At 48.0% G+C, this 24352-nt stretch overlaps 1 protein-coding gene across 1 annotated transcript in view; it reads right to left on the bottom strand.

Annotated features, from left to right (window-relative positions):
• Positions 1-24352, bottom strand: part of ITGA9 (integrin subunit alpha 9) — a 363172-nt gene that overhangs the window by 268686 nt on the left and 70134 nt on the right. The window contains exons 14-15 of the mRNA XM_060108991.1: positions 18296-18450; positions 9026-9186 (exon numbers count right to left, since the gene is read on the bottom strand). Of these exons, the coding sequence (XP_059964974.1) occupies positions 9026-9186; positions 18296-18450 (316 nt within the window). The remainder of the gene's footprint in view (positions 1-9025; positions 9187-18295; positions 18451-24352) is intronic.

Raw genomic sequence — 24352 nt, 5'->3', positions numbered from 1 at the left:
GTCCTTGGACCCACCATTATTCCAATTCTAATGTCACGAGGCCAGGTCTGTCTTGTGAGAAAACCCCAAAAGCCACTCGCAGGCAGCCGCTTGGAAGGAATGGGTTTCTTTGGTGCAGAGGCTTCCCTGGCTATCTATGAGTAAGAGAACCCTTTCTGCCGTCCACACTCACTACAACCAGCAAATTCTCCGTCCTCAAAAATAGAGGTCACTCAGGAGGCTGGCACTATAACCTGCCTGGGAAAATAATGCACGTGACCAGCATTTGCTCACAAATGCAGAAAGAACCTATGCAGTCTCTAAGTTGGTTTCTCATTCTCTGTTTGCCCCAATGGATGGGGCAAAAAAATGCATAATTATTCTGCTTAATAAGAGCTTGTACTTCAAGAAGCTCCTAGTCTTTGGGGAAGAAGATTTCTGACTTTTTTGTTTGGGTCATGCCCAAAACACTCCAATGAAGTTAAACAGAAATGCTGAAAAAATCGTGCTCAGTAAGCTGACTGCTGACAACACAGTCCTTCAAGCAACAGGCAGTGAGGGAACGCGGAAGAAATCACAGCCCTCACCAGCCCTTCCATGAGGGGCATGCCCTCTGCTCACAAGCATCAGTGTGAGCCCCAGGGTTGCGCAAGGTCACAAGGAAGCCAGAGCATGACCATCAGAACCATGGCTCCACATCACTGGTGTAGAACCTCTCACCATCAGTGTGAGGGGAGTGGCTGGCCTTCCGAGGCCTGCTCCACCTGGAAAACTGCCAGACCATAGTCTTCATCCTTTGACTCTTTACCTGGTACTCTTGGTACCTACTTCTTCTAGCTCCTTGCTTCTCAGAGTGTGGTCCATGGACCAGCATCATTGGCATCACCGGGGAGCTCGTCAGAAATTCACTTCAGACCTGCTGCTTAAGATCTGCTTTTAACGAGGTCCCCGGGTAACTGGTGTACACATTAAAGTTGGAGGAGCCCTTGTAAACTGACTCAGTGGCTCTGACTTGCTCTGTTCCAGGTGGAGAAGGAGGATGTTGGCTGACAGAGCTGTTCTCTTCCCACATTTATTTCTTGTTTGCTCCATACTTTCTATTTTCTTTTCACCATCTGCTTCTAATCATTTTTTAAAAAATTCCCCAAACACCTATGAAATGAGTCTTGATCCATTCTAACACAGAGGCAGCCAGGGAGAATAATAGATTTCCGGGTTAAGGAGAAGGGAAAAGGGGCCCAGTGCTCATCAGATCCCTACTAGGAAGTCGGTATTCTTCCCATTGTCATCTGAGGAAGCTCAGAGACCCAGCTGAAGCACTTGCCTGAGACCCCATGGCTGACCACAGATCAGATCAGCCCAGCCCAGCCCAGCCCTCACCACCCAAGCGGGAAGTGTATACTTCATGTGGGTCACAAATATGAGTTGAAAAGGAATCTCTCCACCCAGTACTAGCAAGAGCATCGGGGTGGGGGGTGGGCTTTACATTCTAAAAGGCAATTCTGTGATATGTCTCAAACCTTAAAAATGTCTTCCCTCCTGACCCAGCAATTGTATCTCCATCCTCTATACTGCCACCTTTTACATAGTTTCAAGCCACAGAGAAGAAAATAGAAAACATCAGATGCAAGTTTGTAACACTCCTGAAATGATCAACTCAGGGTGAACCATCCAACTTTCTCAATTCTAATACCGCTCCCCTCCCCCCACTGTTATGGCCTATGGAAACATGTATGTGCATGCCGATATGTGTGTGCGCGTGTGTGCGCGTGTGTGTGAATGCTCCAAAAGAACCCTGAAGAGAGAGACCATGTTCTATGGCATTCTTGAAACTCAGGTTTTAATCAATGTAAGTGCAAAATGAAATAGTCAGTTTGACTTCACCCCAGTTATTTGTTTCCACTTGGCTTGTGACATTTGATTTGTGTGACCAATGTCCTATGAAGACTCTTTGTGTTCTATTGTAGCAGAAATCTGCACTGTTCAATATGGTAGCCACTAGCCACATGCGGTTGTTTACATTTAAACTTTAATTAAAATTAAAGTAAAGGGCTTCCCTGGTGGCGCAGTGGTTGAGAGTCCGCCTGCCGATGCAGGGGACATGGGTTCATGCCCTGGTCCGGGAAGATCCCACATGCCGTGGAGCGGCTGGGCCCGTGAGCCATGGCCGCTGAGCCTGCGCGTCCAGAGCCTGTGCTCTGCAACAGGAGAGGCCACAACAGTGAGAGGCCCGCATACCGCAAAAAAAAAAAAAAAAAAAAAAATTAAAGTAAAAATTCCTCAGTGGCACTCATTACATTTCAAGTTCTTAATAGTCATATGTGGTTAGTGTCCACCATATTGGACAATGCAGATATGGCACATGTCCAACATCACAGAAAGTTCTACTGGAGAGCAAAGCTCTACACTGTTAGGGTTTGTAGTGTCCAGATGAAACTGACATTTCCCAACCTCCCTTAAAATATGGATGGTCAATGAGTTGTTAGTAGAAGTCATCGGAGGCTCTTTAAAAGGGCCTCAGATCAGATGGCAAGAGCATTTCGCCCATCCCCCTTCTTCCTGCATGGAAAGAAGACACAGTGGTTGCAACTCAGCAGCCATCTTGGGACCAAGAAGAAAGGTACTCCTGGTGCTGGGTACCCACGGTCCCCTTTCCTTCCCTTCTCTCTCTCTCTCTCTCTCTCACTACCTTGGTGATCTCATCAAATCTCATGGCTTTAAACACTATTTTCTGATGACTCCCAAATTTATACTTATAACCCAGACCACTGCTCAAACCGCAGACTCATATATACACATCTCCACTTCACCATCTAATAGGCCCCTCAAACTCAGTGTGTCTAAAACTGAACTCCAGATCTTCCTCTTAAAACCTGGTCTACCTGCAAACTTTTTGTTGAGCTTTAATAAAAGTATTCAGTCATATAACCACCAGCACAATCCTGCTAGAATATTTTCATCACCCCCAAAACTTCCCTCATGACCCTTTGCAGCCAATCATGGATGCCACCACCCAACCCCATCCCTGGCCTCTGGAAACCTCTGATCTGCTTTCTGTCTTTTGAGCTGGTCTTTCCCATGGAATCATAGTAGCAGCCTTTTGAGTCTGGCTTCCTTCACTTAGCATAATGCTTTAGAGATTCGCCCACGTTACTGTGCATATCTGCAGTTCATTCTTTGTTATTGCTGAGTAGTATTCCATTGCACAACCTTTCCAAAACCTGCTTACCTATTCTGCTATTGGGCATTTTAAAAGGAAAAAGGAAGCTGCACAGCAGTGAGCCACAGCATGATGCTGTTTGTGTAAAACACAGCTTTGTGTATTCATCGACAAGCTCTTGGAAGACACACAAGAAACTGGAACCACAGATGCCTTCGGGAGAGAAATGGGGTGCTGAGAGATGTTCTTTCTTTCTATAAATTTTAGTACAGTTAAAAAAATATTTAACTATGTGCATATATTATCAATTTTTTAAAAATGTTTTAAGATGACCTCCTACATCTAAGGTCTGTATCCCCTTTTGTATCCAAACCTTACAACTTTTTTTTTTTGGCTATTTATTTGATTTATCAGGATGATTAAGAGATTTTATCAAGAGATTTAGCATTTTACTTCCCAGATAAAGAAGAAAACGTTGCTGTTTTCCTTTCTTCTCTTCCTCATACAGAGGTCTTCTTTACTCCAACTTAATCTTCCTTCCTTAACTGTTTCTTAAACAAGAAAATAAAAGCCTCCAGCACCTTTGAAAATTGGCATTCGATGTATCCAAACACTTTGCAAACTCACAGTCTATCATGTGACTGAAGCTGGCCCTAAGGCATTTTTTCGGATGTGAAAATGGAAAAAAAACTACAACATCTGGGCAGAGCCCACGGCGTAACCTCCGAGACCGCCAGGTGGCCAGTGTGCTGCCCTCCTTTTGCCAGGCCAGGCCCTGCAGTAGCTTAAGGTTCCAACTCCCTTGAAGAATCCTCCAGCAACATAAGAGAACAGCCTCCTGAACATCTGCAGCTACTCAGAGAAGCCAACGGTGCTTTTATATACCCTCGTCTAGTGTGGAGTGGGTTTTTTTTTCCTTTTTACATTAATCCTGTTGTTGGCTCCCTTGACAATGTCTGAACGTGATTTCGCTCACCAGAGGTTTTCTGGAGGCCTCTGCAGGGGATCATGGATCCTCACAGTTGGGAGTGAGGCAGCTGACCCCATGCTCAGCCTCTCCTGGCCTTCTGCACTGTCCCTGTATAGGCTCAAAGCTGTCGCCTGCTTTCCCCACTCCTGAAAACGCTCTCGTTTGGCTGTCAGACATAAGCACCTGACCTCACAAAGGGCTGGTTCTCTCAAGGGGCTGTGCAGGACTTGAAGATGGAGCACAGTTTCCATCCAGGTAAGTACAGAGACCAGAAAACGACGGAGTGATGAGGGAACACGGCCGTGCATCCAAAACCCTCCACTCTATCACCTCCCAGCCGGAGGTCCAAGAGTGGTTAGAGGTCCCTGATCAGACGCTCCTGGTGACCCCACAGTCCAGCCGACCCAGTGAGTCACTTCAGCACAATTGGGTCTTGCAAGCATTTGTTTCATGGCTATCATTCCGAAAGCCGGAGTCAGGCAGCACGGAACAAGTTCTGAGCAGGCAGGAAGCTGATGGCAACCTCCCCAGGGCCAAGGACATCGGCTGGCTGAGGACGTTTAAGACCTGGTGACTGACTGAGCCTTGAAACACAGATAACCCTTCGGCAGGCAAGAGGGGGAAGGCACAGCCAATCAAAGCAGAATGTGTCCAGGCCCTAGGGCTTCCCAGACGGGGTTCGTGGCATGGATTCCCACGGCACGTGGGCAGGGCTCTATAAAAGGATCCATACATTTGGAAAGTTACTCCGCAGTCAATACCCATTTAGTCCTTCTGATTGCATCAGAGAGAAAGTTCAGTGTGGTGCCATCATGTCTTTAATACTTCCCCAGCACTCTGTAACTTCCCCTTCTAACACACAGGAAGAGCGGGCCGCTTCTTCAGGGACTTCAGCAAAAAATGAAGCCCAGTTAGAATTCAACAACACTGTTGTGTCTTCAATGTATTTTTGTTTACTGTTACTTTCTCTTTTGGCAGGCAATAATTGGTGTTCCACTTACAGGAGTGTACAAAGTTTCTGCTTTAAATTATTTTCAGGCAAAAGGACGATTGAAAGAAAAAAACAGGAAATAAAATACCACAGGTGGTGCACGTATGAGACCAAAAAATGCAAAAACCATGCAGGTGGTACGTGGTTGTACACGGATATGACAAAACCTGGGCCTCTGGTGACTGAAGTGCCAGAGGTGCTGGGTGAGCACAAGAACTAAGACTGGGAAGCACAAGGGACACATTCCAGGGGTAAAGGGGTCAGTCCACCTTGACAAGAGCCCAGGGCACATGTGATGTGATGCAGAAATGTGGCTGGACAGGTAAACTGAGGCCAAGCTGTGGAGAGCCCTGAGGCTAAGGGGAGGTGTGTGGGCTTTCACCTGTGACCGTGGGGACCCACAGAGGTTTCTAGGCCGCTTCACTAGTAGAAGGGTTTCTAGGCTGCTTCACTAGTAGAAGGGGGCCCATCCCCCAAACTGGGGCTTGTGGACTCTGAGGGAGAGAGGCCAAGGAAGCAGCGAAAACTGCCTCAGCTCTGCTGACCAAGTAAGGCCTTGAGAGTGGACCCACACCCCCAGGAGGATGTAGTGTATCATGAAATTAGGTACACCTCGGAGGCCCCACCAGGGCTGTGAAAGGAACAAAATGGGACAACGCAGCCAGCTTGGAAGGCAGGTGTCAGCCAGAGCAGTTTTCTGTGATAGAGATACTTATTGCCATATATGGAATGAAAACTTCAGGGGAAAAAGGAAGAAGGGAAAAAAAGATTGGAATGAGCTTAAAGAAAAAAAGGAAAAAAATACCTAAAGATAGCCTAAACAAAACACACCCAGCGCCTAGTGCCTGCCTCCCTGCCTGCTTGCCATATGGCGTGTGATAAGCAAGAACGCTTTTCTCTCTCTTCCTTCACTGTCTATAAAGCCCAGCGCCAGCCCCATCGAGAAGGCTGCGCTGTGCTCTCACACCCTGCCGCCCTGATGAGCAGCTCCCAGCCCCCGGCCCCACTCCAGGAGGTGGCCAGGCTGCCACTCCCTGCCCCCAGCATTGCTGCCTGCCTCGGCCACACAAGGGTCACTGCCTTCACAGCTGTTTTCCCACAACTGAAGAAACCACAGGCCAAGCCAGCTGGGCCACATCGCGAACAGCCAGCCGGCCCATTAGCATTCACCTTCACTGGCTCCCTCTGCCAGTCCCCAGGGTCCTCTGTTATGACACAGACAATGCCTGGTAGAAAAAAACTTCCCAAACGGCTATAAATTATCACCCACCTTGCGCGTCTCCTGAACCATAAAGGCATCAGAGGCTTGTGACTTCCTGATGGATCCCACCACCCCGGTCTCCTTGCATGAGCAAATGGCCAAGCAATAACTATATCCAAATTTTTCTAGGTCCAAGAAGCCCTGCTGAAGCCCTGCTCTCTTGCTCTTCCTTAAAATGACCCAAATAATCCCACAAAGGTGTGTGCTTGCTCTGTGCTCCTGAGCCCTGCCTTCATCCTCCAAATTCTTCTGACCCCCATCCAATGTCTCTCCTTGTCAGCAGTGTTTTGATTGATGGGAGAAGTGCCGCTTGTGGGATGGAAGGATATCGGTCAGGGTGACCCTTCCAACTGGATGCCCAGCTAAATGTGAATTTCAGATAAACGACAAATAAATTTTTTAAAAATTCTTTTAGGATAAGTAAATGCACTATTTAGGACATACTTATACTAAAAAAAAAATTGATTTGTTATTTACCTGAAAATTCAGTTTTAACTGGAAGTCTAATATTTTTATTTGCTAAGTCTGGCAACCCTAGATATTAGGACGTTGAAGGACCAACAGCCTGGGGCAGCTCTGCTCTTCCCCAGTTAATCCTCAGAAGCCACCACAGAAACAGCCCTGCCTCCAGCCTGCACCTCATTATTGTTGTTTTCTGAGTGTATTTTTCAAAGCCCTGCAGGCTCTGTGTGGCCCTATCTCGCAGCCAAGACCCCTGGTAGCTACATGGGAAGGGGTAACCTCTCAGTCAAAGAAAGAAGTCGCAAGAGCCCAGAAGGAAAGTATTTGTGGAAGAGACCAACATAAAGAAACCCAAGGGAAGGGCTTTCCTGGTGGCACAGTGGTTAAGAATCCACCTGCCAATGCAGGGGACACAGGTTCAAGCCCTGGTCCGGGAAGATCCCACGTGCCGCGGAGCAACTAAGCCCGTGCGCCACAACTACTGAGCTTGCGCTCTAAAGCTCGAGAGCCACAACTACTGAGCCCTCATGCTACAACTACCGAAGCCCGTGCTCCTAGAGCCCGTGCTCTGCAACAAGAGAAGCCACCACAATGAGAAGCCCACGCACCACAACGAAGAGTAGCCCCCGCTCGCCGCAACCAGAGAAAGCCCATGTGCAGCAACAAAGACACAACACAGCCAAAATTAAATAAATTAATTTTTTAAAAAATGAGAGAAAAGAAACCCAAGGGAAGACGCCCCACCTCCAGGAAGTGTGGAGACGCCAAGTGCAGGCACTTGAAGGCCTGACAGTGTTTGACATGACGGCCTCATACCCGCAAGGGTGCTCACGAGCCAACATCATCTAAGACCCAGAGATGTGGCTGGGCTTGTTGGCTTAACAGGAGCATGAATTGCTTTATAAATGGCCTTCACTGCCGAGGCCTGAGGGCAGCTGGTCTGGGCAGGCCCCTGCATGCGTCCTGGCAGGAGACAGAGCCCAGCCCCACTGAAAAGCATCGCAGGGGCATGGACTCAGGCTCTGAGCCAAAGTGCCATGGATGTGTGGGGCAGTTCTCTATCTACAACCCAGAAGCAGGCAGAAGCAGCTGTTACTCTCCTGCTCTGGCACTAACGACACAATGATAGACGGACACTTCATCTCCAACCCGTAGTCTGTTTTTGCTATTATCCAAAAGACCGCTGGTTATTAATAATGGTTGAACTACATGCAATCATTTTTGTAAGTCAAGAATGTTAGAATATTGGCAGTTACGTATGGTCCAACCGAATAATAACGCTGAGTGTCTGCTGTGTGGCAGACTCCGTGCGAGGTCCTTGAAGTATAACCATCATGTAAGGTTTAATTCTACAACCACCTTTTAAGGTAACTATTTTCGAGATGCAGAAACTAAGACACAGAGAAGTCAAAATTCTCATCCAACTGGACACAAACCAGGTCTGTGTGACTCCAAAACCCACATTCATCTTACCCATCATGTGGCTTGGGTCATGGGGGTCCTTCCACCTCCTTTGCTGTCTCTGCCTGGGGGTCAGTGGCTGGCTGTTCCTGCAGCAATGGGCACCAGACTCCCAACCTGACAGGACCTGACTACTACACAGGGGCCTCTCTGTAACTAACTGAAGCCTGGCCTCCTGAATTAGCAGCAAAGTGTATTTAACAAATAACTTCAGTAGAAGAAAAACATTTTGAAAGTTTATTTAATTGAGGGGGAAAGGGACCATAAAATGCACTCCTAAAATAAACAGGAAGTAATCAAGAGAGAACAATCAAACCAGTTGTAAAACACCTTAACCTTGACTATCAGCTAATATGTAGTGAATCACCAAGAAAGGTATCAGGCACAGTGTGATCCAGCACCACTGCTGACTCAAGAGGCATGTGCTTCTGTGTCTCTCCTCTGAGAAGACTACTGAGCCTCACAGAGGGGAGAGGACAAAAAACATCCCAAAAGAACAAGGCAAGGCCAGAGAGCACTGCTGGTCTCCTGGCCCACCATCACCCCGCTCAGAGACTAAGACCAGCACAGTAAGATCAATAAAGAGCTGCCCAACTCCAACTTTAAAAGAAGAAACAAATGTTCTCCTCCTTGTAAAATAAAATTTTGAAAGTCAGAGCATATGTAATGTACAATAAAAGTTTCCACCAGTTCCAAATGAACATCTGTAGAGATCAAAGTTTGAGGATAAAAAGAACTGACCTTCACATGAGCCACGTAATGATGACATGTCACCTCCAAATGGACCAGCTGCAGCTTCTCTGAGACCTGACCCACGGACTCTCCCAGCAACACAAAGTAGACCCTGGGCAACTGGCTCTTTTCTTTTTTGGCCATATCAGCTGTCAGAACGTAATTCAGGCCTGCCAATGAATAAGGTCAAAACATCAGCGAGGATAGACACAGTGACAAGGCCCCCTCCAGACCCCCTCAGAGGATCACAAGCACCCTTCAGACAATACCTAGCCCCCTGCTGCACAGAGGATTGATGGCAGGCAGCCCTGATCAACACCATCTCAGAGAGAAACATACAGCCAGGCACCCCCAGAATCCAGAGACACCGGGACAGCCCTGTCTTCCTGGGGATGCTCTGGGCATCACACTTCACAGCTCCCCACAATTTAAACCTCACGAGTTATCATCTGAGCCACCAATATACACATCAATGGTTAGCTGTACCCAACATAATTAGTGTCCTGAAAGGCAGGACAATTACAAGGAATACTATAAGAAGCTGCTGAAACCACCAAGGCTGCGTGGAATACTGACTCCCATAAAGAAACAGGACATGGCCCCACATGAGGGAGGAATCACCCAATAATTCTGACTCATTGCACAGCTGTTGCGTCGGGCTCTATAACTGCTACATCTACTGGACCATAGCCATCCGTGGTCCACTGAGCTGGGCACTGTGCAGGCATGGGAGACACATCAAAGAACAACGAGGGCAAACCCCTGCCCTCATGGAGATTTCACTCAGGGAAACACAGGGGCGGCTGAAGCTAACTTCATTCCCAGGCCGCCATACAGTGACCAGTTTTATGGTGCCTATCGGTTCAACAAAACCATGACTACTGTGGGGTCTGTACTGGGGTGCATTCCCAAAAAGGAAACCTCATCACCTTGTGCCTCAAGGTGTAATGCTAGATGGCAAAACCTACTGTGACACAATGTGGGACTTTAAAAAATGGTCACAATAGAGAACACACATTGGATAAATAAACCCAAAGGGTTTCGCCTCCATTATTTCAGAGTCTGTCAGTAAGTATGGGACAATGTGTTTTATTAGGTAAATACGGCTTTGGTATTAACAGACCCATTTCATTGCTTTTCTGTACCACAGAACCCTGATTCAGAGGTCAGCCCCTCCATAACACTTTTCTACGGAACACTATCTTTCAGTTGCTTTGTGGATTCAGGGGAACGTGGTATTTTTAAAGTGAGAGAAAAGGAGCTTCTGTCCCGAAAATGACCAGATGAGACTGCTGAGCAGTGGGAAAGCGGATGACCCAGCCCCTGCCCTGGCTCCACACACCAGCCTCCTAGAAGCTGGGCTCTTGCTCCCAAAAAAAATCAGCCTAATGCCTCCTGGCATTTGAGTATGTGAAGCTGGGGCCATGGGGATGGCTCTGGCTTTTAATAACATCAAAGGGATCAGCCACTAGGGGAGGTACGAAGGAGGAAAGTGACCTGGATTGGCATTCTGTAGCTGCCACAGGGTATATTTTTGATGCATTTAATGGTTTTCCTGGGCCTCTGCCATCTCAGGGACGTTGCCAGGCCAAGCTGGCAGATGCCTGGTCAGCAAGGGCAGGTTTGCCCCAGCTTGTTTATTTCAGCAAACAGCTGATTTCCAAGGCAAGGCTAGATCACCAGGAGGTACCTGCGACCTGGATGATCCCAGGAGATATTTTTGGGAAGAGAAGAAAGCACACGGGAAAGTACTTCGACAGAGAAAACAATGGGAACCTGTACAAGATTTACATACCTACTCTGATGGTGACAGTGCAGGAAATGGGGTAGACTCGTAGAATGTCAAACCTTTTGGGCAAGCCTAGGGACCATCTAGATCAAGACCCTCATTTTTCAGATGAGGAACTGATGGCGCAAGAGGGAACAAGACTTGCTGCAGGCCAGAGAGCGGAATCTGGAACTCTGCTCATCTCCAGTGTTGGGCTATTCCTACCATACTGGTTCTTGGTGCATTTTTTATATTATCAGACAAAAAACTCACATTCTTGGAATGCACAGACAACAGAATCAAATGAGTATAGAGATCTGGAGCTGAACTTTGGCTAATTTACTTTCTCCTAATCACAGTTTCCCTGAGCAACAGCCAAACAATAAGAAAGAATATGTACAACATAAATGAAGTGAGTTTCCAAGTTCCACTTAGCAGAATCAGGACTGGAGATGGGTGTCGCTGGAAGATGAGCCAGAAGACCTTGGTGGGGTAACCAATGTGGTGGCAGCAGCTGCTGAGCGGGGTCCCCGCTACAGCCCCTCACTTGGCCGTCCTCCCAGGTGAGAGAGCTACGGCCACCCTCCCCTGGGTGGGCATGAAGGGTGACCAAGGAGAGAACAGAGGGTTTGAATCATCTCGTCAGCAATGAATGGCTGAGCCCAGAGAAAGCCTGGGTGGAAATGAACACAGGAAGACAGAGCAGACAGCAAGAGGGCCCCACCCACATCCTCTTGGCTTTTACCATTTCCCTGCTGTCCAGCCCAACTTCCAACTGCCGGCACCTGCATTCCCTTTCCTAAGGGCTTTGGTGGGCACGGCACCCACCCATGGGCATGGCAGGCCAGGAGCACCAAGGACTAAAGCCCCTGGGGCAGCCCTCAGGAAAGCATGACCCCAGCTCCCTGGTCCTTTGGGTGGGGTAACCATGAGGTGTGTTCCACACTGGCTCCCAGACTTCCCCAGCAGGATTCTGCTCCCGCCGCCCTGTTACAGTGGTAACTTGTTTAATAACACACCCTCTATCCAGCTGCTGTGATGGTTTCTAGTCAACTTGACTAAGCCACGGTATCCAGATATTTGGTCAAACACCCATCAGGATGTTACGATGAAGGTATCTTTTAGATGGGATTGACATTTAAATCAGTAGACTTTGAATAAAGCAGATTACCCTCCAGAATGCAGCTGGGCCTCGCCCAATCAGTTGAGGGCCTTAAAACATAAAGACCAAGGTCCCCCCCAGAAAAGAAGAAGTACTGCTTCCAGACTGCCTCTGAGCTATAATATCCATATACACACACCCTCTTGGTTCTGTTTCTCTGGTGAAACCTGACTAATACAGCTGCCTTCCCTTCCTATCTCATGGTCCTGCTTTCCTACTGGTGTTTCCTGGGATCCCCTCCTGAATCAACAATGTGCACTCAAATCCTTGACACAGGCTCTGCTTCTGCAAGAATCTGCATTAAAATGTGGCAAGTCCAGAAAACAGAATGAATTCGACCCTCCATATGTGCCAAGAACTGTGCAGATACTTTACAAACATCAAGCTTAGTTCTCCAAAACCCCACCTCACTGCAGAATTGTTGGCCCAACTAGATTCTTCTTGCAACTCAAGGGAGGGGAGAAACAGCTGAGTTACTAACGCCAAGCTGAGGACCACAACCGCTGCTCTGCTATGGGCAGAGCGTACACATGCCAACACGCTCACCTACCAGATATTTCTAAAACAAGAAAGTATACAATCAGACAGACCAAATTACCCAATTCACCAAGTGCAATCATTTTGGAAACATTTCCCCTTTTGAACTGCCTACTCAGTGCTTCTCCTTGATTTAAAATTTATTTTGGCATTTTAAATTACACAAAAAGAAGTCAGCACCTTAGCAAAATCTCTCTTCTAGAACAAAACCAGAGACCCATGATGGGAAACCCAGCCTGAGTGAGGAGGTAGCTGCCGGAGTGGCAAGAAGTGTGGACCACCCTAAATCCCTGAGCTCGCTGCTAACAGTTTTGATCAGCCCCCACCCCAAGTGTGTCTAAAAGGGAGCCCCGCCTAAGAAGCAGAGGAGATGCCGGAGAAGCAGCCTGACAGCCCCTTTGGCTCAGCGGCCCACCCCGTGGGAGCAACAGGCTGGTGGAGTTGCTAGCGGCCGCCCCCAGCCCAGTCAGCCGGGGGCCGGGGAGGTGCTGGTTCTGATTAGGGCCTGCTCCAACAGCGCACTTCACATCCTCAGCTCTCCTTCTGGCAGCTTGTGTCCCTGCCATGTCGAATGATGTCATCTTGATGGAAAAGCTGATCAGCCCAGAGTCATGCTTCCAGCCTCCTCCTTTCCCTGCCCCCCAGCTGGTTCCCCAGGGCCCCCCACACCGGCCCGGGCCAGCATCGAGCCAGCTGTCTTGCATCAGCACGGCTCTGGTCGCTCCCAGAGAGTTTTGATTCATTCCCATTCTCCATCAGAACATGATTTCAGCTGTGAAATTCTACTAATAAATCCTCCTTCGACTTACTCTGAGCTTCCCTCGGAGTTTTCCAGGAGACGGGAAAAAAGGCTATTTCCACTTACCTAACTTTTCTCACCCTCCCCCAAAGGAATGAGGTGGTAATTAGAATAGGTTCCCCCCCTCCTCATAGAACATGAATTTGCCTCATCATCCCATCTCCATGCTTCTCAAGAGACCGGAAGGAGCTCAGGGAATGTTCTCTGTGTGCAAATGCTCTCTGGAGTAGAAATGCACCCCTAGGACCAGAGGAAGGGTCTGGGGAAAGCTTGCTGGTGTCAGACTTATTTCTGCCACTGGCTTGCATGACCTTGGTGCCATTTCTCAGGACCTGGGCTCTACTGCTTGTCCAGGGGTAGGGCAGGCCCCCTGCTCACTCACAGCTTTGCCAGGATATACGAGAGCCACAGCGACATGAGGGAGCTGGGTCAGAGCACAGAACACAACCACTTAGGGCTCAGCCCTGGCTGGTTTCTATTTAGTGCTCCGGGGAGAGTGCAGAATTGCCAGCTTGAGTCTCAGCCTCCAAGGACTGACAAGTGCATTTAGGTTTCAGCCTGGCCGGCAAGTAGGTACAGGCCCAGCCCGCGGGTAAGGGGCAGAGGCCTCTCAGGCGTGGCCTTCACCTGCCTTGCTTATGACAGCCAGGAGGCTCCCAGGAGCCACACGCTGCTCCCCAGGCCAAGAATGAAGATTAATAAGACTTGAGATGAGCCAAACTCTTGTTTTAAATGGCTTGATGAAATCTGTTATAAATGTGTTCTGGGGGCTGAGTTGGGCACGGTGTCTGCACCCCAGGACGGAGCACAGGGCTGGCCACACACACTCCATGGGGGCAAGGACCTTGCCTGGCCTGTTCCATGCTCTGTGCCCAACGCTGGGCACAGAGTCTGGCACCTTTCAGAACCTAATAACTATCTGTTGATTGAATAAGCCAACAGGAGTTTCAGCGACTCCCTGTGACAGATTTAAGAAGCTGCTCGGGCTTCCCTGGTGGTACAGTGGTTAAGAATCCGCCTGCTAAGGCAGGGGACATGGGTTCGAGCCCTGGTCCGGGAAGATCCCACACGCCACAGAGCAACAAAGTCCGTGAGCCACAACTACTGAGCCTGCGCTCTAAAGCCCGTGAGCCACAACTGCTGAAGCCTGCACGCCTAGAGACTGTGCTCCACAACAAGAGAAGCCACTGCAATGAGAAGCCCGCGCACCGCAACAAAGAGTAGCCCCCGCTCACCACAACTAGAGAAAGCCACACGCAGCAACAAAGACCAAACTCGGCCAGTAAATAAATAAATAAATAAATTTATATATATTAAAAAAATTCCTTTAAAACACGTTTTGCTGGGCCCCACCCTCAGTTTCCGAATCAGGCAGAATTCACATGTCTAACAAGATTCCATGTACTGCTGTGGCGGCCGGTCTGGGAACCACCTTTGAGATCCCTGGTGCAGACCCAGAAGTGGTGGCTGCTTCCTGCAGTTACTTCCGGGTCCTCCATGACCTGCTTAACTGATTCCAAACGTTAAACGCCCTCTGTTAAAATAACTGGTGTGGTTTCCATCTTCCTGAATGGACCCTGCCAAGCTGTCACTGGCGCCAAGGCAGAGTCACCCCCGTAAAGAACCTCTGCAGTTCCCACAGCATTGCCAGAAGCCACAGCAGCCCCTCTAGTGGCTTGGGTCATCAGCTGGCACTGAATGTCCTGTGACCAAGTGGGAGCTTTGGTTTTTCCATTACCAACGCAGAAAATGAAGAGGCAAAAGGAGTCCCTTCTCTGTGTGTATGCTTCAGCCCCATCAGGTCCCAAGGGAGAGAAAAAACCAAAGAGATGACTGTAACGTCAACCGCTTATGGCTGCCCGAGACATCCCGAGGGTGGTCCCGCAGCTGAAGATGCCAGCAGATATATGCCACTTCTGACAACTGTTCAGAAGTACCTAGCACGCAACCGGCGCCTCTTTACTGCACTGCCCAGGCTGTCTTGCCCAAATGCAGCCGTTCTGCTGACAGACTCAGCTCTGGATATGCAGACACTGAGAGGTGCCTGGAAGATGCCCACTTGCCAAGCACGCCATGCCAAAACCACCACTAACATGCTCTTGTGCAGCTGCCAGCAGTGAGAGCAAGGAAGGCTCGTAACTGGAGTTCCAGCCCTGGGCTCCCAACGCAGAGGCCTGAGCGATGACACTGAGCTGGCCAGCACTGGCTGCTGGGCCTGGAGGAGAGAGGAGGATGTCTGTGTGCTGAAGATGCTCCCATCCTTCCTGGATATGGAAACGGGGGATCTGATCTTCCCGGTGGTACAGAACCACGGGGCTACTTCTATGCTGCACTCCACCCACATCTGGATCCACCTGGCTACTTTGCCTCCACCTGATTCCTCATCACACCATCATGACTTCCCATCATTCCCTCCTCAAACTCTCTGTATTCCCCTGCCAGCTTATTTTAAGGCAGATTTCTACATTTCTCCCTTTACTGCGAAGACTGAGATATAGCTCATTTCCCTGAATGGCAGGGGAAGAGACAGAAAATGCTGGGGATAGAAAATTTCCTGCTTTGCCCTACAAATACCCAAAGTCTCCAGTTATCATCCTCTTCACACCTGAATCTTAAATATATGTGGGCAAACATCCCCTTAGACTGTCAAGGGATGTCTAATTTCATCAGTGAACCTATGTGGCAGATGGAGGGTAAGGAAGTAACCTGCACTGGGGCAGGTGCTCCTGCTCAACGTCCCACACCCTAAGGTGGACATTAGCCAGGTTGCTGCCCATGAAGGCAATATTGGATGTCATCCAACAGCCTGTCTCTTCCATCATACCCCAGCACTGAAGGGCCATTGCTAGCCTGGACCTTAATTATAATTCTGCCTGGAGGTCAATGAAAGGGGCCCCAATGACTGGGGTCAATGAAAGGGGCCCCAGTGACTGGGGTCAATGACTGGGGTTCCAGAAGGATCCACTTGTGGGGGGCAGCATGAGGAGAAACCCACATCTCCTCCTGGCTCAGCCCCTGAACCTACAAATCAGAGTTTGCTCTCCCACTGATCTCATATGCTCTGAAATCACCCTTGCTCAAAACTTGCATCTTGGTTTCTTCTCCTCTATTCCTGCTCTACCAACTTACCTCCATTTCCACCACCACAGTGATGTAGTTAATGAGTCTGAAAACTGTGTATGCAGCTTCAGGATCAAAACAGAAACTCCTTCAATTCCCATTAAAAACTCTGTGAGGACACGGCTGGCCCGTGCAGGCGAACGGTAAATATTTGTCAAATGAACACACACATGAACTATTAATTGCTTGCTTTTCTTAGAGTTGTAGAGTAGTTCTGCTTATTTTTAAACACAACAGAAGTAATCGTCAACTCAACAATTCTTTTAAAATGTTTTTTAATGGAGTTCAACTACACCACAAGTTAGTATTGATAAAGGACACACCATCTAACTAAGCAGAAAATATATGAGTCCCAAGACCATCAGAACATTTTTTTCCTAGGGACTGTGGTGCCTTAAACAATTAGGGAGGTGGTGGGAAATCATTTTTGGAAAGCAATAGTTTGGAAAGCAATAGTATCATCAGACCAGAATTCAACTCTTGGCTTCACCGAGACCTGTATGATCCGGACCAAGTATCTTTTTCTCATTGGGTTGCACACAAAAAAGTTTGTTAGTCCTCTCTCACTAACCAAGTCCCAAGTTCACAGTAAATTTACATTCAGTTTTGAAATTTCTAAGTTCTTTTTCAAAAATCCATATAAAAAAAACACAAGGTTTCATTGTCGAGCTTATTCAATCCATCTGAAGATCAAGAGAAATGCCAATGAAACAGCCTAGAAGGATTAGCATATTGTTAAATAAGGTAGAGCATTCAAGGTGCAGCGGAGAAATGGAATAGTGTGTGCACGTGAGCTCTGCGTGTCCGGGCGCCCACAGACATGCGCTCCAGAGCAGAGCTTCTCAAACTTAAATGTGTACCAGCATCTTGTGGGGATCTTGCTAAATGCAGTTTCTGGTTCAGAGGTTCAGATCAGGGGCTCCGATTCTGCATTTCTAACAAGCTCCCAGGAGATGCTGATACTGCTGGTCCAACGGCTACACAGTGAGTAGGGAGGGGAGACACTCAAGACACAAAAACTGTCTAAGAAATTCAGTGAGTCCAGGTCCCGAATGGTGGTGGCGTTTATTGTGTTTTGTTTTGTTTTTTCCATTTTCCTGGAACTCTACTTTCTATTATTCAATGTCTTTCAAGTTAAAACAAAAGACCTCTTAATCTGCACAGTTGCTCCAGATTCATTTCCTTCAGGTGATCACACACTTTGAATTCTAATCCACACTGATCCTATCTTGTTCCAGGGCTTGGCCCAGTCTCTGGAGCTGGGCCAGCAAGTCGCCCTCTCCCAGTCAGAGAAACGGCAGGGACAGCTGGCACTGGCCAGGGTTCGCCTGCCCCTTCTCCAACATCTGAAGCTAACAAAGCAGCTTCCCCACCTTTTGGAAGCCCGAGCCTTTGGAAAACTCAGCAATCCTATCCCACCACCCATCCTCGGTCTCTGATTCCACAGTAAAGAACACAAGCCCCTGACATCTGACTGGTGTTGCAAGCTCAAGGGAGAGCCTCCAAAGTCCCACCACTTCTTTTTTCTAACTGCATGGAATGTTCCAGAAGGGCCAGGCTATTCACTGCATTTCCACAAGCCCCACCACCTATCCCACCCGTGGCCCAGTGAGGTTTCAGTCTGGTCCATGGACATTTGGAGAAAGGATGCTTAGAGTCAAATATTATTTGTCTGAGAGCTAGAGGTTGCAATGAATTGGAAAAACAATGGTAAGAAAAGAAGAGGGGGAACCTCAGGGGAAAGGGCATCTAGCCTATGGGCCTGCTGCCTACAAAACCAGCTGTGATGCCCAGCAGGAGGGAACCCCAGAAACATTCCCTGGCTGCCCACGACCCCACATGCCCACTCCAGCTAAGATGGTTATGCTGAGCCCTAACTCGGTGGCTCTTTACCTATTTCTCCCGGAACGTGCTTGCCGTGGAAGCTAAAGCAGGCGGTGACATTCAGGCAGTTCACAGGCTGCTGGCCATCGTGACACTGGGGTGCCGTGATGTTGATGGAGGTGGGGAGGAAGATGGAGACATCCACCGTGATGACGGGTCTCGCCCTACAGGTCAAGAGGAAGGCGACTTAGTGACGGTGAAGAGCAGCACTCAGAAGCAAATGAGAACTAAACCAACAGGACAAATCCCAGGGCTTCAGACCAGCCTCTAATTAAAGTGTGAAATAGCCCAAGAGAGAATGGCCAGGGTGCTCTGCAAATCCTTTTCTCCGGTTTCTCAGCTTATTTCCCAATAAATGAATGGTTATCTTCCCAATAATGAAGGCAAGTTAGTTGTTAACAAAACACATCTATCTGCTTGAAGCCGTAAATGAACCACCAGATGTTGAGAGATTATTTAAAATTTCACCAGTAAAGTTCTGATTTCCATTATATTAGGAAGATAGGAATAGATTTAAGAGGCATCCCTATAGGGGATGCTGTGACTCAAGAAATAGATACACAAGCAGGAATTCCCCAAAGCATTTACTGCCATTATAAGCATGAACTGCAAAGTCCCATCCAGTGGGTCAAACCTACTCTCTTCATTTACTCCCATCAATTCATTAAGTATTTTTCTAAAAGACCTCGATGAATGGAGTCCCAGCTGGTAACACCAAAGCACTTTAGAGCTGAAGAAATCAACCTGCCTGGTCGTGGGACCAAGTGAAACCCAATAAACAACCACACTCCTCTCACCGACAGGGATCACCCCCCAGGGCCTGATGGATGGACTCCATCCATCATTGCTGGCCTTCTGGGGACTCCCCGGGGGCTCCCCAACAGAAGCAGAGAGTGAATCACACCATTCTTCTCTTGTTGCAAACATCTGCTGAGGGACGGTTCACCTAAGCTATGGCTTAACCTTCTCCCCTCTAGGCCTCACAAAAAGACCCTTTTACCTCCAAGGAGCCCCAGCCTTCACGCCACTGGGGTGACATAACAAGATTACGGGGCATTAGCAGCTTGAGAACAATGACCTCACTTGTGTTCAGTGATCCCACAAAGAGCATCCACGGGGAGAAGACAGATGGGAACCAGGACCAACACCAACTCTGAGAAAAGAAAGCGTTAAGGAAAACCTCAGAGAAAAAAGGAAGCGAGGAGCTGCATGGCCCAGATGGGGTTAGAGGATTTCACTACTGCCAGCACTGCCTTGAGACGTGGGTCAAGACAGGAACAGCTGTGACAGGTAGAAAGGAACTGCAGGATCCCAGAGCAGATACAGCTGTAGGTCTAACGGCAGTCAGGCAATAGCGCTGCCTGGAAGAAATCCAATAGCCGGTTTTCCAACTTCCTCCTGGATTCATTCTTAGAAAATGCTCGAGTGTTCCTTAGCACCCCTGGCACTTGGATGTCTTCTTTCTCTGTGTTCCCGGCACTGTGTTCACACCTCACCTCACCTACTAAGGTCACTGTCCATGTCCAAACCCGCCCCACCCACCCTGTAGGCCCTCCGAGGGGGGTGGGAATCCTGGTGAGTTCATCCTGATATTCCCAGGAGAGTAAGTGTTCAAAAACGCTTGTTATATGAACTTACTTACAAAACAGAAATAGAATCACAGATGTAGAAAACAAACATACGGTTACCAGGGGGGAAAGGATGGGAGGGATAAATTGGGAGATTGGGATTGACATATACACACTACTATATATAAAATAGATAACTAATAAGGACCTACTGTATAGCACAGGGAACTCTACTCAATACTCTGTAATGGCCTATATGGGAAAAGAATCTTAAAAAGAGTGGATATATGTATATGTAAAACTGATTCACTTTGCTGTACACCTGAAACTAACACAACACTGTAAATCAACTATAGTCCAATAAAAATTAAAACAAACAAACAAACAAAAAACCTTGTTAGGGCCTCCCTGGTGGCGCAGTGGTTGAGAGTCCGCCTGCCGATGCAGGGGATACGGGTTCGTGCCCCGATCTGGGAGGATCCCATGTGCCGCGGAGCGGCTGGGCCCGTGAGCCATGGCCGCTGGGCCTGCGCGTCCGGAGCCTGTGCTCCGCAACGGGAGAGGCCACAACAGTGAGAGGCCCGCATACCACAAAAAGAAAAAAAAAAAAAAAAAAAAAAAACCTTGTTAAATGGGTGAAACCTCCTCTCCAGGCCAAGGGATTGAAAACCACAGAAGGAGCCAAAGTTTCACAAAACAGGGCATCCACCCTGTGAGAGCCCCAGCTGCCCATGTGTCCTGCCAGTCACTGCACAGAAGCAGCCCAGGCCCTCCTATCACCCCAGGGCCCCCTCGTGGGGAGGACGCCTCTTCTCCTGGCAGAGCCTGGCAGAGGAAGGTGAGGTGAGCAGGAAGCAGAAGTGAGTGGTACAGACAAAAGGACCTCCATGAGCCATTGTTTAAAAAAAAAAAAAAAAAAAAAAACAGCCCTTTGAAATGACAGACCAGGACCTTCACAAGCACATCTCTAACATCCATCAGATCAGTTCCCTCAAGCCTTTTTGTTTCAACTCCAAGTATTGTTTTTGGACCAGGAGAAGCCCAGAAATCTTTCATAAGCCTCTCTGATCACTTCCTTTGATCTTCAATGGCATTAACACCAGGCGCCTATCACCCTAACACCAGGCCTGACCTCTCGAGCTAATCCCAGAGAACAAACTTCCCGAGGGCAGAGCTTGGCCAACCCACACCCCTGAGGGGCGGGAGACTGCGTTTCACAGTCTGAGATGAAAGCAAAGGGGCACCCAAAGACAGCACCGCAAATGTGCTTGAGACTTTAAAGAAGCTGGTGGCTGGAATACTTCTTTTTTAATTGAAATATAGTTGATTTACAATGTTGTGCGAGTTTCAGGTGTACAGCAAAGGGATTCATTTACACATATACATATATCTATTCTTTTTCAGATTCTTTTCCCTTATAGATTATTATACGATATTGAGTATAGGTCCCTGTGCTATACAGTAGGACCTTGTTGTTTATCTATTTTATGTATAGTAGTGTGTATATGTTAGTCCCAAACTCCTAATTTATCCCTCCCCCCACCTTTCCCCTTTGGTAACCAGAAATTTGTTTTCTATGTCTGTGATTCTATTTCTGTTTTGTAAATAAGTTCACTTGTATCATTTTTTTTAGATTCCACCTATAAGTGAGATATGGTATTTGTCTTTCTCTGCCTGGCTTACTTCACTTAGTATGATCATCTCTAGGTTTATCCATGTTGCTGCAAACGGCATTATTTCATTCTTTCTTATAGCTGAGTAATATTCCATTGTATATATATATATATATACCACATCTTCTTTTTCCATGGAATACTTCTTTCTGATGCTTCTCGGATAGTTCAAATTCTGATATTTGATTTGATCCTGATATTTAACTTCCAGGTAAATAATAAAACCAGTCAGAATACTTTCTGACGTGGTGTTGCTCCAGTGACCCTGGCCTTCTGTGGGGTCGTGTTGCTTGCAGGGCAGAGATGGGGGCGGGGACACATAATGAGCCCGCACCCTGGTGAAAGTGTTAGACCACTAACTGGGATATCCCCAAAGCCATCCATTACTCCAGGGAGCTACTTCATGTCTTAACAGGTCAATGCACAGAGCAGAATGAATGAGGGAATGGGATACGGTGAGCTCGGCACCCCTACGCACCCCTGCAGTGGCTGTCACGGCCTTCCGTGGACCTCCCCGTCCAAGCCGGTACTCTTGGCCCTGCTCCTAAAGCCTCCCCTCCCTGGGAGTGCTTCCAGGCGTTCTCTTCCATGGACTCTACATCTGGCCCCGTTAGAGTTCACCTCGTCCGATTCAACCCTCCATCCCAGGCTGGGGTCTGTGGTCTCCCATCCACGTGCCACTGCCTCGCTTTATGTTTACACCCATGTGTGAGCAAACCCCTGGGGAGGGCTGTCCCTCACATCAGAGGACAGAAGGAGACAAGCCCCTCTGGGTTAGAGCTCACAGCTACAAGCTTGTAAAATACAAGATGATGAAAAAGCAGAGCCCGTGAGATGTGCCTTTTGTGCTAGAAGCTCCCAGTTTGGAGAGGGCCTGGTTTCCACTAAGAGAAGTGAGGGAACAGGTTTTATTCAAGGGGAATCCTGAGAAGCCAGGGAACGCTGCTCAGAAGAGTGAGGAGAGGGAAAATGACTTTGTGAGGCCACCAGCCAGAGCCCTGGCTTCACAAGTCCAACCACAACCATCTGGAGCTATGAAAGCTGTTCCACCTGAAAAACTACCAACCCAGAAGAACGGTGATAAAGTAGAAACCCAGTCCCGTGGGGAGTAATTAAAGGGCCCATCTTACTGAAGTCACCACCCGAGGGACACAGCCGCCACCTTCAAATGCTGAAGGGCTGTTATATGGAAGATAGGGGACCAAGAAGCAGACTTGGAGGCAGGCAAATTAAACCCAACTGATGTCAGAATTGCTAACATTTATTGAGCACTTAAACCAGGCACTGTTCTAGCTCACTGAGCTCTCATAAGAACTTATGATATCCAGTGAGGTAAGTACCATTATTGCCTTTTTAACAGATGACAATCCTGAAGCAGAGGTTACCAGACTTGCCCAGGAAACTCACCTTGTAAGGGCAGAGTTAGGGTTTGAACCCAGACCACCTGGCCCCAGAGTTTACACCCTTAACCTTAAGGCTATTCTGCCTCTTTAACAATTTAACATTTGTCGGGGGGGGGATGTCATATTAAATTTATTCATTTCATTTCCAACATGATAGGCCATGTTAAGCCAACTTTTAGGAAAGAAAGAACGTGAAAGCCAAAGGCCCTTGAGGCTATGTGTCTTGATGAGAAAATATGATCCAAGTCTCTGTCTAGAGCATCCCTAGGGTGTTGTTCATCACCTTTTCTAAATCCTTAGAATATTTATTATCTGTACTGTTCATATAGCACCTATCACATATTTCATTATATAGCTGAGGTTTTATGATATATTTATGGCTTGCTTTAACTAATCCCCTTGGTGTAGAATGGACAATGCCTGAAATATTATGTTTCCCCACAATTCTCTGCCCACTGTGGTGCTCAATAAATGAGTAGTGGTTGATATTAGAAGTATTATAATCCCTGGAGTAGCAGAGTCATTTCTGACTCAGGAATTTTATGATCATCATCTTGAAAAAGTAAGTTACACATGGGTTTTCTTAAAGACAATTCTGACTGCTGCCAATATGACAAAGCTTGAAATTAGCATTTGTCAGTTAAGTGTGCAAAGTAACTAGCTTGAACAATTTAACATTTTTCATTACCTGTGGGTGAACTGGTCCCCTCAGAAGTTACTAATCCCCACCCTAGGCACTACGTCCTTCTAGAGGAGGCTGTGTGGTCCTGTGGTAGAGACTCAGAGGAAGGCCCTGCTGAATGAGAGGAATCTAGGGTGTGGAAATCCATGGCCTCTGGGATCCCTTCCAGCTCTAAGATCCTACTAGCCTATTTTAGAAAGTTCTGAAATCAGGTTGTTAACAAAACCTAAGAGTTGGCTCCCGCTCCAAAGTGTAATGTTGCCTTCTCTGAGTCACAGAGACAGAAATACTTGGAGAGGGTTCATGGGTGGGCCGGCAGCCCGCTGGCCTTTGCAGGAGAGATGCAGACTGCATGGGCTTCACAGCGAGGACTGGGCCTGAGCTCATGTCCCTCACCCTCTGTTGCCACCAAAGAATGAGGGGGCAGGAGGCTCCCAGGCCCTGGGGGGCTGGGGACTACAAGGTGGGAGAGCCGGGATGAAGGGTGCAGGGATGAAGAGATGGGATAGAGCAGTGTCATGGCGCCCATAGGAAATGATACCATGTGTAGAGCACATCTATGGGAGAGACTGTTCACGGCAAAAGGCAAAAACTCCAACTCTTCCTAGAAGCTCCTAGAGGAGCTTCTAGCATCCAAGAGGATGCTGTCCTCTCACACACGTAAACCACTCAAGGCCCACCAGCTGGAAACCCTGGGATACAGGATAACAAGAATGAAAAAACAAAGGCAGCATTCGCAC

This window comes from Mesoplodon densirostris, chromosome 10 (genome assembly GCF_025265405.1).
Source record: "Mesoplodon densirostris isolate mMesDen1 chromosome 10, mMesDen1 primary haplotype, whole genome shotgun sequence".
Taxonomy (NCBI): Eukaryota; Metazoa; Chordata; class Mammalia; order Artiodactyla; family Ziphiidae; genus Mesoplodon; species Mesoplodon densirostris.
Note: the sequence above shows the minus strand (reverse complement) of the source record. Positions and strands in the feature narration are given on the sequence as shown.